The sequence below is a fragment of the Pipra filicauda genome, unplaced genomic scaffold (genome assembly GCF_003945595.2).
Source record: "Pipra filicauda isolate LSUMZ 115617 unplaced genomic scaffold, ASM394559v2 scaffold217_size2002032_pilon, whole genome shotgun sequence".
NCBI lineage: Eukaryota > Metazoa > Chordata > Aves > Passeriformes > Pipridae > Pipra > Pipra filicauda.
The window spans coordinates 474,106-490,167 of NW_024104329.1; the positions used below are offsets into that span (position 1 = coordinate 474,106).

Sequence of the window (16,062 nt, forward strand, 5' to 3'; positions counted from 1 at the left end):
AAAGCACCTTGATTTCCTCCAGTGAGCCAGTCACAGCCGAAGTAGGTTCAGGACCACCAGGGAGAACACAAATGTGGCCCTGAGCCAAGTCCTGCCTCTGTCTGAACCGCAGCTGTGGAAGTGGTTATGGCTTTACGACATGCACTTTCTTCAGGTAGGACTTTTGAAAGGCATCACTGTCTTGAGAGTGTCTTGCAATAACCTTGGTTTATAAACCAGTGTGGGATTAAAGACATTAGCCACCTTGCCCCATTAGCAGCATCACTGAAACAGGAGAACAAGTCCTCTTTGAAATGCAGTTTATTCTACAAACATTTAGAGTAAATTTCCATAACTGCATATAATACCAGAAAGAAAAAGCACTAGTATGGTCATTTGAAGGTTACTCACTACAGTTTTCTAAACTACTCACTAAACTAGTAAATGGGAGAGGAAATGTTTCCTTTAGTTATGCTCATGTTATCCTCTTTGGGCATTTTGTTTCCACACATCCACATTCATCTACATACACATATGTGAACTGGACTGTCTTATGTTTAGAGCAAATCAGTTCCACCTTCACTTTGTGACTTCTTTTTTCATGGCAGCAAGTGCATTTGTGTTCCATTTCATTGGTCTCCAAGGAATACCTACAGAAATGAGGTTTTTCACATCAGTATGCTGCCTGTTATGTTCCCAAACTGATCCATATTTGCTGCTCCGAACAGAAGCACTTCTAAGGAGCAGAGGAGCAAACTTTCCCATCTATTTTTCTGCTTATTCATTACAGCCTTTCCTCAGGATGCTATTGGCCATGCAGGGCCAGATCCTTTGACACCAATGGGGAAAACCCCAGTAACTTCAGTGGATTTGGGAGTAGGCCCATTTTGGCAAGACAGAAAAGAACAACTCATGCACAGAACACAGGGCAGGAAAAAACTTCAGTAAACACCACAGCTGTTCAAAAGCCACACAATGACATATTTAAGAGCATGTTTAATAAATTTAGCTGATGTCTTTCCAGAGGGACCTGTTTTCCTAGCTAAGATAAGGCCCTCCTATCACATTGAAGACATTGCTAATGGCTGCTGTTCTGCACTCCCAGTTTCCCAACCAGGTCCTTTTAAAAAGCAGGAAGCTGCAGCCCACTGGTAACAAGAACACAGAAAGACCAGCCATGGGGGACGATAGAGAAAGGTTTCCTACTTACACAGAATAGGTACTGCACATCCCTTCACAAAAGGGCATTGGGACTGGAGCAGCTGATCTACAGTTGTCATGCACGATATACTGCTCTTTCACGTTGCGTTTGCATTTGTGCGGCAGGTCGATACCTGAGTAGAAGAACACTTCTGTTAGACCTTTTCAGACTGAGGAATAAATGTTTTGAAAGGTATCTGCTAGTAAACCAAGGGTAGATCATCCTAGTAAAACTTTTTACGGTTCAAATGCATAACTGAAACCACAACTGAGAGTGCAAAGAGGCAGTAATTGAGCAAAACAATTTCCCGCTGGTCGAGGTACTTTTCCACTTGTGGACTAGCTTTAATCATGCAAAGATACTGTTGAACCAAGACCTAAAGGAGACATGAAGGGTTCAGGTTTTACTAAAATTGCTATAAATTACACTCGTGACTCTATTGCAACCTAAGATTTCTGAGTGGATGCTACAGAAAAAAAGACCTTCCTTTCTATGCAATTTTCCAATGGAATAACACAAAGAACATTTTCTACAAATTTTTGTATCAAGAGTATTTTTCAAGCTAACAGTATTTCAGTTATTTAAAAACACAGAAAAGATGATAAAAAAAATTTAATGTCCCCATTGAAAGAATGTGGCAGATTTTTAGTCTTAGCTGAGAAGTAAAAAACAGTTCTGTTGCTGTAAAACCGTCTTGCAGTCTGTGGAAACTTCGGACTCTCAGTGCATGCAGAAACAGGACTACAAGCAGGAAGAACCAAACAGTATTGGAATAGAGAATCAGTGATTTAATGCACTCACATGTCTTACAACAGCCATCTGAAGTCACATCAACTGTCCCCTGTATTGAAAGTAACCAGAACAGTTAGTTCAGATGCAGGTATTGCTAAGGAGATAGTAGCAATTATGAGAGTTCCATTATACTCCCTTATCTCTAATCAATGCAGATTCCTCATCAGACCTATTTGTGTACCAATTATATATAAAACTGCTTAAAAAAACTAAACCAAACCAAAACAAACCATCCAGTAAGGAAGGGAATTAACTTTCTTAAAACTATATATCCTCCTACAAGCCAGGTTAGATGTCCTGGCCTGACCTTATGCAGGTCTTATTGAAGCCAGCTTAAGAACCCCAGTCGCAGAGAATGACAGCTGCTCCTGGAGTTGAACAGCCTGGCCTACGCAGAGCTTATGCCAAAGCTAACTCAAGTACATGGCTGTTCTTGTCCCTGCTTTGATTTTCAGATCTGCTGTGAAGTCCCAAAATGCTTCTGAAAGTTACTGGAAACCATTAATAGATGAAAACCAGGGTGTGAATGATATGACCTTGCTCATTCATGTTCCACTTCTTTGCTTAATGATACACCACATATCAGAAGGCACTGTGTTCATCAGACCCCCAAGGATCTATGGTGAGTTACCATTTGTTCAATTGCATTTTGTAACACTGATGTTTCTCAAGTGATGAAAAATCCCACTTTGCTATTGTCCCAATACCCTTCTCTTTCAAGTTCCAGTTCTTATCCCACAGCAATGTGAACTGTGCGGGTTTGTTTGCTTTACTGCCACGGCACACTTCATTTAGGCTGAAAAAGCACATTTCCTTCAAACAAGGATGACCAGCTCAGAAAGACCAAGAAATACTGAAGTGACTCATTCAAAACAGTAAAGATAACTCCCAGGCCAGCAGCATTATGGCTCACTCCTGAAGTCTTTGTCTGGCTGTAAGATACTTACTGGCACACAGTTTGCTTCTTCAAATGGTAGGCAGACTTTTATCATACTAGTCAAGGAAAACTGGCCCGATGATTCAGTGCATGTGTACTGAGTACAGTTATCATATGGATCTTTATAACTTTTTCCAACCTGATAAAAACAGGAAAAAAAACCCCAAGTCAATATAGTATAGCAACAAAAATAGAATACTGCAACAGTAATACAGTCAACGAACTGGCAGAGGTACTGGGTTGTTCATATTACTCTGAAAGAGCTGAGATGTCTGCAACTCACATCTTCAAAGCTCACCCACCACTAGCCTATGCAAAATCCCTTCTGAGGCCAGCCAGCAGGAAAGAATGAGAAGTTGGTAGCAGAATGAGCATAGAGGTATGAGCAGAAATGCCAGAAGATAGGTGTGTTAATGTCTGTGGGCTAAAATATACACAAAAAGAAAAATAACTCTTTTAAAAGGTTTGAACAGTTTTCATTTTTAGTAGATGGAAGAATACAAAAAAGTGTGAAAAAGGACAAAAGTCTTTGCAATAGAGGTTAATGGGTAACAGGAGAATCTAGCTTGCAAGATTAAAAGGATGAAATAGAAAATATGCAGGAGAGCTACCAGAGAAGCAATAGCATACAAGACAATAGTCACTGGTTGAAACAACATCATTAACCATTCACAGGAGTAGCAGACTGTAATAAAACCAAAGAGCTAGAATCATGGAATCATAGAATCATTAAGGGTGGAAAAGACCTCCAGGATCATCAAGTCCATCCTTTAAAGGCTTGGTTCATTGACTACACAACTCCACACTCACAAGACATGGTGTATTACCTCAGGGTGTTACCAAGTCACTACACTGCAGTAGCTATTAATTTCTGCCTCAGCAAATTCAGAACTAGTGGTAGTACAGCCATGTGAGCTTGCTCACACTATTTACCCCTGTATGTTCAGGGAAAGAAAATGAAACTGTTTCCAGATTGGAGCAGTATCATGTGAAGCCTGCTCATGTATCTCTGCAAGAGCACTATTACACAATGTCATCATTCCTTCCAAATTCTTTCTTGCTATTCCATGTCAGGATAAAGGGGGGGGGGGGGGAGACATGATTTCCATTCCTACCCAAGATACATAATTTTCACACACTAGTGCCTGTGAGATGCACACAGCAGAGACGCACACAGCTGTATAAACATCTACCTTTACTTTGGAAACACAGATATTTTTACATCTCCTAGAGATCCTCTCAGCCTTAAAATGCTGGGAAAAAAAATGCTGAGGTCTTTTTGGTAATTCAATCTTGTGTGCAAAGCAAGGGAGTGCTTACCTCAATGGTCACATTGCCAAACGGAAAATTTGCCACACATGCCACCTGCTGGCACTGGCTGCAGCACTGACCCTGCTCTTCCACATAGCGAAAGCCCTGTGGAAATAAAGTTGCCATTTATCCATGGTAACTAATGTCATATTCATGAAGCATCTTTGGATCAAAACTACACTGAAGACGGCAGAGGAAGTGAGCCAATCTCCTGGTTTCATCTTTGTTGTCTTTAGAAAACTGTTGGAACCACTTTAAGCCTGACAAGCAAAGCCGGTAATTTTTCTCCCTTATTGAACAGTGACTACTGGACACTTCAGTTGCCATGAAGACTCTGTCATTGGCTATTCTTCTTCAGGTTAACACACAAGACAGGCCAGATATATTAATTCAGCATATAATTACTTAAATATTAATTCAGCACATGATTACTCTGCCACCAGTGCTTGGTCTGATATCATTATCCACAAGAACTATTGCTGTCAGACATGTTAAGACTCCCTCCCCTGTGTTTTAGGTATCCATTGGTCTCTCAGTGGGTGTGGGTGTGGCTGGCTTCAGGGTAAAAGACAATGAAAGGTTTTGTCCATTTTTAATGCTGGTGGGTCTGGCCTTATCTGGGCGTGAATGGAAAAGCAACCACTCTGTTTATATTCAGTAATAGACTGAACTGGTTTTGTGCTGATTCTCACAAATACTGAGAAGTAGCAGAGTACTCTCAGCTCACAAGTACTGAGAACTGTCTGGAAAAATACAGACCACTGCAGCTTCTTCACAACCTTAATTTTTGATCTGACAATGGTCAATGTCAACAGAATGGCACAAACATCTTTCAGCACTCAAATTTTAATAGGTTTGAAATCATTTTCCCTTAGAGCATCTTTCCAAGGGTGACCTCTTAAATTTGCTAAAGCAAAAATAGTTTGGCACCCTAAAAAGGACTTTACAAAAAAAATAACAGAAGAGTCTATCCTGCTATCTTGCAGTGAGAAAGCAGTTACACTATCCCGGTTTCAGAGTATATCCCTTCTACAGCCATTGTTCCTGGTCAAGGAGGTGCTGACCTGCTGGCAGGTGGTTTGGCATTTCACTGGAAGACACCGGATGAGGTTGGTCTGTGTCACGAGATCCTGCTCATCTGTGCACACACAGTTCTCACAAGAGCTTTTAGGCACCATTGCTCCTGGCTGGAAATACAGGGGGAGAGAGAAGGCAGGCCATGACAAGAATTCAGAGGGTTCTAAAATAAACATCCCCCTTGACTATCAAAAAATTAATGCTTGTGAGGTTTACTTTTGGAAGAACTTCCTGAAATGAATACTTCCAGATCTCTAAAACCTCACAATCGGTATCACAAAACAAACACAAGGCTGACACTCCCAAGTGCATCAATGATGTCAAAGGAGTTATTTCATAAATTCCATGCATCTACTTTTGCTCAGTTTGACATAGAAATTTATCTTGCAACATTCAGTGAAGTTTAAAATTTGTATTCAAGCATAATTCTGACCTACTGACTCTAAAACATAGGTAGGATCTCATCTAGTAAGCAGTTACTGGTCTTTAGCATTACCCATTCAGTAACCTATCACAGAATCACAGATTGCTTGAGGTTGGAAGGGACCTCTGCAGGTTATCTAGTCCAATGCCCATTTCCAGTAGTACATAAGACTACTAGCAGAGAAAAATTACCAGCCATTCTAATCTTGTTTTTTGTATAATTATTGGCAATAGCAACTTCAGAAAATTCTGACTCAGGCAGCATTAACTTGTGGAAAGAAGTGTCTGGAAGAAGACCTACCTTAAATTCAACTCCTTCAGAAACACATACACCTTTTGGTACTGTAAAAAAAAAAACAAAATGAAAAGGCTGTGCTAGGAATGATGCAAATAGTTAATGTAGTCATCTCTGAATTGTGAGTGATCCAGAGAAGTCAAAGAGTAGAACTGAACTTAATAGCCCACACAAACAGGGGAAAAAAGTAACTAGTACATGGTGCTTATTGTTATTCAGAAGCCCATATATTATTCAGAAGTTCACATCTGCTTAGATGTTATGCAGGAAGTGGGAGGTAATTCTATATCCTGGAATTTTCCATAAGGTAAAATCTATTTACCTCGTGTTTTTTTTACCCACACTTGAAATTACTTGACCTTTTCTTCATTGCTAACAAAGCCAGAGGGAAGCTGGCTCATGTATGTGCATCTAGAAATGTAACTTGGCATCAGAGCTTCTGGATGGGTTCAATTTAACCATCATTCATAATCTGATCAATAGCTTACACTCACTGAATACTGGCTACAGAGAACCTACACCAGTTACTTCAACTCCAAAAGAAAAAGGCAAAAAAAAAAAAAGCACTACTTGTAAAGGCTGATAAAGAAGGGAAGAGGCTATCACTTATGATTTTAACTCATTCAGCAAAAAATTACATAATTCAAGGAATAAAAAAACACCTTCAAGAAACAAGGTACTTACTACAGGAGAAGACAGGACAACAACCATCCTCAGATATAGCAACCACTGGTTGGAAACCTAAGTCACATCCTGTTTTGTTGATAATGCAGGTTTTTATATCACATTCTGCAATAGATAACAGAGATAAACTAAGCCAAAGCATCCCATCCAGCAGCGTTACTTGCAGACAAAGCTTGAACGTCCAAGAAATTGTGTAGAAATAGATGATTCTTGCATCACACATTTTCGGAGTTTGGGACATGTTCAGGTGAAGTATCTCTAAGTTTGCTCCATTGTAAAGCTCTTCCTTGGACATATATTTATGGTCCTTGTTCCTGCTTCTCTTCCACCACTGAATGTCATCTCTAAAAAACTGAACACTCTTAGACAAGTGACAGGGAAACAAGTTGCAGTAAAGATAAATGAGGCAGAGAGTGAAAAAATGAAGAGGCAGTGGATGAGAGCCAGAAATGCAAAGGTTGGGAGGGATATGCAAGGCAAAGGACCTCGACGATGTCCACTGCTCCCTTAAGGCATCCAAGGAGCCTAATGGATCTCTTCCTGGTAGATTGAAGGGATGAGGAACAGAAAAAACATCCCACCACCATTGTCAGGATCCCCTGTCCTACGTCTTGCTATAGGTGCTGGGAATGGCCAGCGTTAGGAGCAGGCTAGTCTTGTGCTGTGGTGGCATTTGAGACTGGGAGGATGCAAATGCAAAGGTGAGGGTAAACATATATCAGGAACATCCACAGGAAGCCCTAGGGGAGCCTGGAAGATAAACCTATCTTCCCTTACTGGAGGGGTCTCTGTGAAAGGATTACCCTCTCATCTCAGAAGGACAAGAGCCAGAGGATCCTGTGAAGCACCTGGTAGTCCAAATGATCTATGGGGAATATTCCACTGTAAGCATCTGTCAGGTCATGGCACTAATTTAGAATACAAGTTGGACCAGAGGAGTTCTGTTCTGATAGCAAGAGCTCCTGGCATGTAGATAGAAGAAATGACGACTTCACTGTTTATTTGAATCTGGTATCCTTGGGATACCAGATCTCACTGGAGGATTACTGCTGAAAGCATGATGCCACATTATGACATGTGAACTATCTACTCACCACAGACAGTCTCTGTGCAGCATGGGTCATCCAGACGTGGTTTTGTTTTGCGTACAAAGCCCTCTTTTGTGCAGTTGATGGGTGGAGATTTAGCACAAGGGCGGGGGAAGCAAGAGATATTCAAGGTTGCTTCATCACAAGTACAGTATTGACAGTCATGCTCCCAAGCCTCTCTAGGCTATGAAAACAATAAGGATAGCAGTTCAGAGAGCAAAAACTGGAAATATTATATCAATGAATGCCTGCTGCAAGACAGTGCAGGGCTGAGTTCAAATCCTGGAGGGATGCGAAGGGAACAGTAAGAAAAAATCTTACTATTTGCCACCTTCCTCTGCTGGTTTATGTGTTTGCAGAAGGCAAGCCTGGTAGTTCTACCAAGAAACCAATTCCCACAAACTACTATTTCTGCTTCTATGCCTCAAATGATTAACTGCACTTCTGCAGTTAATAAAATCTGCTGTTTTCCTTCCCAGTGTCTTTGCAGTTCACTGGTTTTTAAGCTTAGAATTAGAAGAAACAACTCATGCAGCCATTTTTACAGGAGGTCACAGAACCCAGATATAGTATAAAGACAGTATTTTCCTTTCTCTTACCTGTTTCACTGACCCATCTTGTGCAGCGCAGCCTGTAAAATGAATTACATGTTACTTTAATGACAACTGAATCAGGGAAAACGAGAGAAGCAGGAAGACAAGAATAGAAGGAAAGTCTTCAAATCTGAGAAACAACCACAAAGAGAAAGAGGAATCCAGAGTTCAAAGTCACAGGTTGTATACCCAAAAAAATCTTCCCCAAAAAAACATTCTTCCCTTTGTTCTTTCGAAAGTTGCACCTTCTGCATAAGAACAGGCAGAAACTGTCAATCTGAAATGCTCCCAGCCTAACTAGAAAGAGTCAGTATCAAGGTCTCCCCCCGTTTCCTCTGTGCCCAAAATATCCCCCTTAATGTGCACTTCTAGTGAGGATCTTACCCACCCCCCTTTCCCCCTTCCCATCACACCATTTAAATTATTTCTTACCACAAACAGAAGTGCAAATGCCATCATGATCATTCAGCAGAGTTTTCCCATCAGGACAGTAGCATCCCTCAATAAACACTGATGTGTTATTTTGGGAGGGGAGGGTGTCCATAACGACTTCTCTGCACAATTAGAATATAAACAGGAATGAATGAGAGGCAGAAATGTAGCCCAGGGCAATCAGACACCTAAATCCCATGGGAATGTGAACTTCAAATTTCCCTGTCAATTTTCACATAATGGACTTGAAAAATGCCTTAGGAAATGACCCACCTGCTGAAGCAAGTTTTTCTTCTTGCTTCACCACATGGCTTGTACACCTGATCCCGAGGACAGATGGCCTCTGTGGAGCATTGCAACACACAAGTTAAGCAGTCCAGACCCACGTGTACCCTTCAATGCACAGCGGGCAAAGCACCCACGCTATCACAGCCCACCTCGTGGGTCCGCACAGCCCAGGCTCCTGCCCAGAGAGGGGGTCCCTGCAGCTTCACCAAGACGGGCCGAAGGATTCAGCAAGGTCTAGCGACAGTACTAGCAGAGCTCACCCCGGAATCGCGGGGTCCCCCTGAGCAGGGCGGAGCACGCAGAGAGAAGCGGCGTGTTGCCATCTAGTGCCGAAGCTTTAGGAAGCGCATCGGAGTCAGCTGAGCTACTCGGGAGACGACACGGGCCTGTTTCCCCCTTGTTTTGCATCAGTTCTGGGCTGGAACAACCTTTTTATTTGTTCCTGCTTTTTCCCAGGTCCAGAGCAGCTCAGAAAAGATTGAAGCCTGATGACGTGGAGGACCATAAGCAAGCACGTAGGTGAGAGCAGACCAGACCTGCATCACCACTAGCAGTGTTTCCCAGACTTACCACACTGGCCATTCGCCTGCCTCCTCCAGTCCACGCAGACCCCGTGGAGCCCGCACAAGGCTGCGTACGTCTGCATGCTCTGGCACTCGGTGCTGGGGTGCTCTTCTGAGCACCCACTGGCCACACACGCCTCATAGTAGGGCTGTGGGGGGACCACGCCGTGGCACTCAGTCAGGGTCCTTCACAAAGGAGACAGACCTTGGGTGACTTTCACAGAAGAATTCAAGAAGCAAACCATCCACACCCAGGCAAAGCCTCAAGGTAAAGATACAACTACAAATTGCTCTTGTAGGCAATGTACCCACACAGCTTAAATAAGAATGAGCTTTACTTCCCATTCTTTATAATGCTTTGAAAGGAAGCAATTTTATGTTAGGCTGAGACCTGCAAAGGCTCCTGCACAGCTCATAGCTATAAATCTATATGCTGACATTTTTATATTATCATGTTTATAAATTCTGTTTTAAAGCACAAAATTATTTTAAAAACAGACACACACGCTTACTATATTTTGATTCTGTATCTTTCAGAGCTTTCAGATACTGAATCATAGCTAGCTCTCCAGAACTGATAGGCAGAGGGAGTGCCAAGTGGAAGACACTATTAAGGCAGGACTGATTTTGATGATGCAGCTGAAAAATATCTGCCAAACTCAGTAACACTCACACATCAGTTCACTGCTCAGTTTCACAAGGTATGCGAGACTTCATATTTTCATCATATCCTGTAATCAGTTCACCCAAGCCATGTAGTAAACCACTAAATTATCTTGTGGACTTATTCTTCTGATACTTTTGGGAGTTGTCTTACCAGATGATTTTACACAGATTAGAAGGCTCACAGTGCTGTTGATATTCAGTCTTAGCTGGTTCTGAGACACCTGGATTGCAGTATCTGTTGGTAGGATATGGTACTTTCCAATCTAATGCCATGTCTTTGAAGGACTCAATAACCTCACCATTCCTCTTCAGAGCATCATCAGGCTTCTGGTTGGTGCAAGTACCTGGTAGCAATATAAAAGCAAAGTGACAATTCAAGCTCAGTTGATGCCGATGAAGCTGTTTTTAGAGAACATTTTGAAGGAAGTTCATGTCTTTGTGGGAAGGTAACAACATGTGGGGTCCTGGATAAGTTCACAAAAACTTTTTGTAGGAAGAGAAGGCTAGAAGAAATAGTTTGACAGTTACTCATGAAAAACCAGAATTGACATGTTGGTTGATACATTTCTCTGGGTGGCCAGATCAACTGAGATGGCTCTGTCTAGGATAGGACTGTCCAGACTTTTTTACATTCCCATATAGAGTATATATGTTCAAGAGGAAGGGCTTAGAAAAAGTCTGCCTCCATCCACCAACAGACTGCAAACAGAATGAAACGATGTGACTTAAAACTCTATCTCCTGACAGTGTCTTTCCACTAAATAGTGATAAATGTATTACAATTTGTGAAAAATAGAAATCAATGGAGTTGCAAGCATTTAGAGATGTTTACAAGGGGATGAGTGAAAGAAGGAGGAAAATTTATTGCATTCATTATTATCAGCTGATGAGGACACTCACCACATAGTCCCATGGTATTATTATAAAACTTTCCAAAAGGGAGTTTTATGTAAAATGCAAGTTGACTGTAGGACACATAAACCTCTAATTCAGGTATTTCAATTATGGCATAAAGTCCAGAACTGGTTATCCTGATACCATTCTTGGAAATGTCTGGAACAACTTTTTTGTTGTTAAACAAAATCTAAAAAGAAGAGAAACAAAAGGTCTCCATGAACACTCTTCTGTTAAGTAAGTTAAATGATCTGTGCAACTTGAAAGCTGAGCAGTACAAATTCGGACGTTAGGTGCACCAAATTAAGTCTTTCAAAGACAGTTATCTAAGCAGTTTCTAAGATTATTTTTAACATGTCATAATTTATATTTGAGTGCTCATATCAGGATAAAACCCACAATTTTCAATTATGTGATCTTTTCCTGGATTTTTAGAATATAAAAGTTTTTGTTGATACAAAGGAAAAAAGAGAGAAATTACATTTCCTACCCATTCCATATTTTACAAGCTTCATCCTTTGTTGTGGCAGGATGTTTGGCAGTACAGTAAACTACAGTAACTATGGCAAAATAATATTAAAAATTCATTTTGATACAATACTTTACCAAATTTGTTTTTTCTCCATGTTCCATTGCTTGTGTCAGAATAACAGTAGAGTTGGAGTAAAAAATGATAAGGGACATTGAACAAATTGCTCCATCAATGGCACCACAGTAGTAGTTGTCTATGTGAATCCAGAAATTGTGAGAGTCAGGATGAATTGACTTCACAAGGACATAGGTGCAGTTTTCTTTAAAATGATAATATGTCCCATCAAAAGTCACATAATGTTCATTTCCCCATCCACTGCAAATACCTGGAAGACAGAGTGACAGTCTTGAAGTTTGGCTTATAAGCTTCCTGCAAGTACAAGCTGGTTTTAACTCTTTTACTTGCATCCAGTGAGAGCCTAAATAACCAGTTTCATAAAGAAAAACTAGCCTAACAGGGACACTCCTATCCGCTTGTAATGGCCAATGTTTTAGATGGCATTTCTGTTCCATTTTATCCTACTGAAATAATATGAATGTAATATAGATGTTGACCACATAGACTTATCCTTCTTGGATACATAACATAAATTTCAGGCGTTTTTCTGCCACTTACACTGACACTCAAAGACTTCACAGCAACCAGTTTCATCATAGTGTTTTGTGAACGGGAAACCATTGACACAGAGTTTCAGTTGTTGAGGAGGGCAAGTCATGCTGGACAATTTGATATTGTTTCCTTCTCCCAGGCAAGTGGCAGTCTGGCAGCGTCCAAAATTCCATGTTTCATTAAACTATTGATGGATTGAAAAAAAAAAAAGAGGAGAGGCATATAAAAACATAATGTAATACAATCTTTAAAATCATGCACGGCGACTGTGTTCTATTCAGTTAATTGTCTAGCACGGCAAGAGTTGGTGTCTACTCTGTGTCTGGAAACCAGGCAATACGAAACATATAGCAATCAACAGAGCCTTAATATCTACTTTTTGTATAGGACTAAATATTAAGGTCCTGACCACTTTTGATCATGGGATATGGCCAGATGTGATTTCCTAGTCTTTGTTCAATTTGGGAAGCTCTGCCCACATAAAATCATTTAGATGTTTCAGGTGAACAGAAAAATCTTCAACTTATTCTCTCAGTGGAGGTTTCTGGTATAAGTCTAAATCATCTAATTCAGCCACACCTATAGTACAGCTGTAGTGGTGGATATCAGCATCAGAGAACACCAGATCTTGGCTGCAGACAATGCATGAATGATGAATGATGAAACACCTGGGCTTCTTCCAAGTCTCTCACCTTTCTGGGAGGAATGAGTGCGAGACAATCGCTCACAGGAGCCCTTGTGGAAGCAGGAACTTGGTTTGTTGCACTGGGAGTAGATATTGGTGGACAGGTTTCAGAATCTGGATCACAGCTCTTGATGGTCTCAGTATGACCAGTTTTACACTCTGCCCAAATTAATTCAATCTGACACAATTTATTGCAGACAGAATAAGCACAACGATCCGATATATTCACTGGCAGAGAAACATTTTCTCCTGCAACGCCAAAACCCAACTGTTAGCACCAGACTGTACATGAGATTTCTAACTCCCAAGGCCTATGCATCACAGATCAGCTACGTACTCAACCCTGGATTTAACTATCTGGGTCTGCCTATATCCAGCAGCCACATTTAGGTGTGACTCTGTCTGCAGCACCTTGAAATTAATGACTAAACAAGAGCTCAATTCATCCAAATGGCAAAGGCTGAGGGAGTGGCTTATCTGAAATTCTGCTCTTAAGTATATTAGCAGGAGTTGAAAATGAGTACAAGAGGAGAGAATACTCAATACATCACTGAGTGCATCTGGGGTCTTCACAAACAAAACAGGAGGTAAGTGGATCAGGAGCTACTAATAGAAGAAGAACAGTCTTTCCTCCCCTGTTTTTGGAATATTACTGTGAGTTACAAGCTTGTGTTCAGCAGTTTGGGATTCAGGTCTCTGCTGACATTAGCATCTGCTATAAGTTTCCTTACACCAGAGATATTCAAACCAGAACAAAGTTGCTGAATGTGAGAGAGTTGTACTTCTGAAGCTGTTAGTTACAGTTTAAAGACACAACAGCTTCTTGTGTCTGACTGCAACAGGCAGAATGAGCCCTTGCTGAAGCATCTTTATGTAATAGTACATTTTTCCACATCAGTGGTGCAGAACAAAAATTTGCATAGTTTCTCACCCATTTGTATCAATTGCCCATTGTCATTGCAGAAGCAGGGAGTGGCTACCATTGTCAATGGAGGTGCAGATGTTACAGTCTGCGTATGTAGTTCTGCAGGAAATGAAATAAATTAATATTCAAATGCTCTGCTACTCTACTTTCAAGCTCTAAGACATCTATTACATTCTTTACAACCACAAAAAAAAAAAAAAAAGGAAAACATAATCTTTTTTTTTACCCCCACTGCATTCTATACATGTACACACTAAAACCATCCTCTCTGTATTTATATACATTCTCTCTATTACACAGTATGGTGCTAAAATACAAACACACTTCCACTTGTAGGGAGTTTTATATATACATACATAAAATACAATAAATCCCCCTTCTCCTCTCACTTAATCATTCCAGTTTTCTAATCCTGCAGTACTTCACCTGACTTTGGAGAGGTGATTTCCAGTGGCACTCCATTTGGCTTTTCTAAGCCTTGTGGCAAAGAAACTGTTGGTTTAAATACAGACAGATCATATAGACATTTTACTATGCCACCTACACCTACACTCTGCTTTCAGTAATTCTTTCCTACCTACTACTTCATTATACTTCTTATTTCACTTGTTATCACTTAGCAAATACCAAACACACGGGGTCACTATCAAGTCTTTAGTTCTTCGACTCATGTGAGTACAGATGCTGACTTTTAATATTCCTTGTAGTCTTTGTATAACTTGCTACCAGGATAAAACACATTTTTTTGGCCACTTATTTTATTTGCCATAATCATGTGACAAAATTCCCACTTTTCTTTCTCTCTTTTTACTTCCTACTTTCTGCTCTTTCACATTCTCTTCACTCTGCAACTTATTTTTTGGAAAGGGAGATAACTGCCAGGCAGCTTTATTTTCATGTTCCAGTTACCCATTTGAGACTCACTTATTTCAATGCAGAAAACAGTACAATAAGAACCATATTGTGATATAGGTGATAAGAAAGAGAAAAACAAGGTTTGGAAGTATGAAATATTGAGACTAACACCACCAGTGTCAACTATGATATGCCCAAAATTATTGTAAAATCTGTACTGAAAAATGGCCAAATCTCTCTATTCTCTCTTTACCTCACTAACAGTAAGGTCAGTAAGAATCTATAAAAATTACACTTTTGGTCCTCAGTACAAGAGCCACAAGCTCTGATCCCTCATTTTTGAAACTTCAATAGTCTTAAATTCTTTGCTTGTCCTAGACACCCAGTAGAAGTCTTTTTCCAAGATTAATAGATCTTACTACCATTACAGATTTCCACAGAATCAGCACCAAACCTCTTACAGATCTAGTACCTTGTGCTGGTGTAGATGGTGTTCTGCATGTGGTAAGTGTTTTAATGATCTCTCCATTAGGGCCACAGACAGCTTCACCACACTCAGTCCCATACACATGGCTGTACACAGTTTCATTTAAGGTGTAGGTCTTTCCATTGTAACAGCAAAGGCAAACTGAGGCACCAAAAGAGCAAATACCACAGTAACAGAGGACACTTGCAATATAAATACAAATGAAAAGAAAACCAAATTCTGCATTCATAGTTTTGAAATTCACGACATCAAACATGAATTATCTGGCTGAAAAATTTTTTCAGTTTCTACTTAAGAAGCTGCACTGGTAATCTGTCTCATTTATTTTAAAGTGGATTGCATTTTTCTGATTGCTGGTGTTTCTTGGAGTCAGCTTGCATAGAGTGATAACTGATTGGTAAAAGCATCAGAACTGGTATTGCCCTAACCCCACAGGGAACACAGGTGAATTCCCTCTTGGCAGGGAACGTGAGTAGGATTACTGCCTTGCTGAGTGATAAAACACTGGCTCAGAAGGTGTTGCACAGCTATTTCCACCCACTAATGAGAAGCATGCAGTGATAAACAATTTCATTTAAATATATGAGAAGCTATCCAGATTTTGGAGAATGTACATTCAGGAACCAAAGGAAATATATCTATTACTGCAAAACTGAAAATGTGTTGTTTGCTGGATCACCTTGCATTTTGGGGTGTGGTTTCTCCATGATATGGGAATGAACTGATACCATACTTAAAGTGTGTCC

General features: G+C 40.5%; 1 protein-coding gene across 1 annotated transcript in view; it reads right to left on the reverse strand.

Annotated features, from left to right (window-relative positions):
• Nucleotides 1-284: 284 nt before the first annotated feature.
• The window catches only part of LOC113989513 (mucin-5B), a 43,039-nt gene continuing 27,261 nt past the window's right edge, over nt 285-16,062 (reverse strand). The window contains exons 28-47 of the mRNA XM_027724178.2: nt 15,302-15,457; nt 13,981-14,073; nt 13,057-13,298; nt 12,371-12,548; nt 11,830-12,080; nt 11,230-11,413; nt 10,481-10,673; nt 9,671-9,849; nt 9,086-9,155; nt 8,813-8,934; nt 8,387-8,418; nt 7,794-7,971; nt 6,700-6,804; nt 6,022-6,062; nt 5,285-5,407; nt 4,230-4,325; nt 2,920-3,048; nt 1,982-2,021; nt 1,190-1,313; nt 285-629 (exon numbers count right to left, since the gene is read on the reverse strand). Of these exons, the coding sequence (XP_027579979.2) occupies nt 455-629; nt 1,190-1,313; nt 1,982-2,021; nt 2,920-3,048; nt 4,230-4,325; nt 5,285-5,407; nt 6,022-6,062; nt 6,700-6,804; nt 7,794-7,971; nt 8,387-8,418; nt 8,813-8,934; nt 9,086-9,155; nt 9,671-9,849; nt 10,481-10,673; nt 11,230-11,413; nt 11,830-12,080; nt 12,371-12,548; nt 13,057-13,298; nt 13,981-14,073; nt 15,302-15,457 (2,711 nt within the window). The 3' untranslated portion in view covers nt 285-454. The remainder of the gene's footprint in view (nt 630-1,189; nt 1,314-1,981; nt 2,022-2,919; nt 3,049-4,229; nt 4,326-5,284; nt 5,408-6,021; nt 6,063-6,699; nt 6,805-7,793; nt 7,972-8,386; nt 8,419-8,812; nt 8,935-9,085; nt 9,156-9,670; nt 9,850-10,480; nt 10,674-11,229; nt 11,414-11,829; nt 12,081-12,370; nt 12,549-13,056; nt 13,299-13,980; nt 14,074-15,301; nt 15,458-16,062) is intronic.